The 657-nt window shown below is 57.5% G+C and overlaps 1 protein-coding gene across 1 annotated transcript in view; it reads right to left on the minus strand.

The window, feature by feature from the left end:
• The window catches only part of LOC119590942, a 3,044-nt gene extending 2,546 nt beyond the window's left edge, over positions 1–498 (minus strand). Inside the window, exons 1-2 of the mRNA XM_037939681.1 lie at positions 349–498; positions 3–213 (exon numbers count right to left, since the gene is read on the minus strand). Coding sequence (XP_037795609.1) covers positions 3–177 — 175 coding nt within the window. The 5' untranslated portion in view covers positions 178–213; positions 349–498. The remainder of the gene's footprint in view (positions 1–2; positions 214–348) is intronic.
• Positions 499–657: the final 159 nt, after the last annotated feature.

Consider the following 657-nt stretch of genomic DNA (forward strand, 5'->3'; position numbering starts at 1 on the left):
AGCACTGTGGGTGTCGACGCGAAGAGAATTTTCCGGCACGTAATCAACGTCGCCCATTCTCTCGTAAGTGGCGTTCGTCTCCTCTGCTGCCGCTCCTGCCATGAGCAGCCCCAGCATTGGCAAAACGGCAGCTAACTGCGAGAACGGTCTGCCGAGCTTTGGCCTTTCTCCGAGCATCCTGTGGCTAAGTCCGACGTCGTTTTCTCGCCAAGCCTGAAACACCCAACTCATTTGACATCCGGAAGTCTGCACCTTGGATGAAAGGCCACCTGTATACCAATCCAGACCAGACCCTACGCAGCTCAGTCTTTGTTGGGGAAAGGCGGTGTAGCACAATAAAGTACTTACTTGGGAATGTACAAGAATAAGAAGACTGACTGGTGGATTTAGCGTGAGGCAAAGGCTTCAGGTATAGGACAAGCCTACACTCTTTCCGATGACGTTCCCCTCCGTGGCCAGGCCGGGGCGCTCTGTCACTCTCCCCAACTCAGCAACGGCCAGGGCGCGTCTGCCGTTCGCAGCGCGGGCGTGAGTTCCTCGCTGGAGAGGGCAGCTCCCTGGCGGCCCTCCTCCGAGGGTGGCGGGGTCATGCGCAAGAGCCACGCTGGCATACGCGTGCCGTGCATGGCAGCTGGTTTTCCATGGCCAAAGGAATTT

The sequence above is a fragment of the Penaeus monodon genome, chromosome 28 (assembly GCF_015228065.2).
Source record: "Penaeus monodon isolate SGIC_2016 chromosome 28, NSTDA_Pmon_1, whole genome shotgun sequence".
NCBI classification, from domain to species: domain Eukaryota; kingdom Metazoa; phylum Arthropoda; class Malacostraca; order Decapoda; family Penaeidae; genus Penaeus; species Penaeus monodon.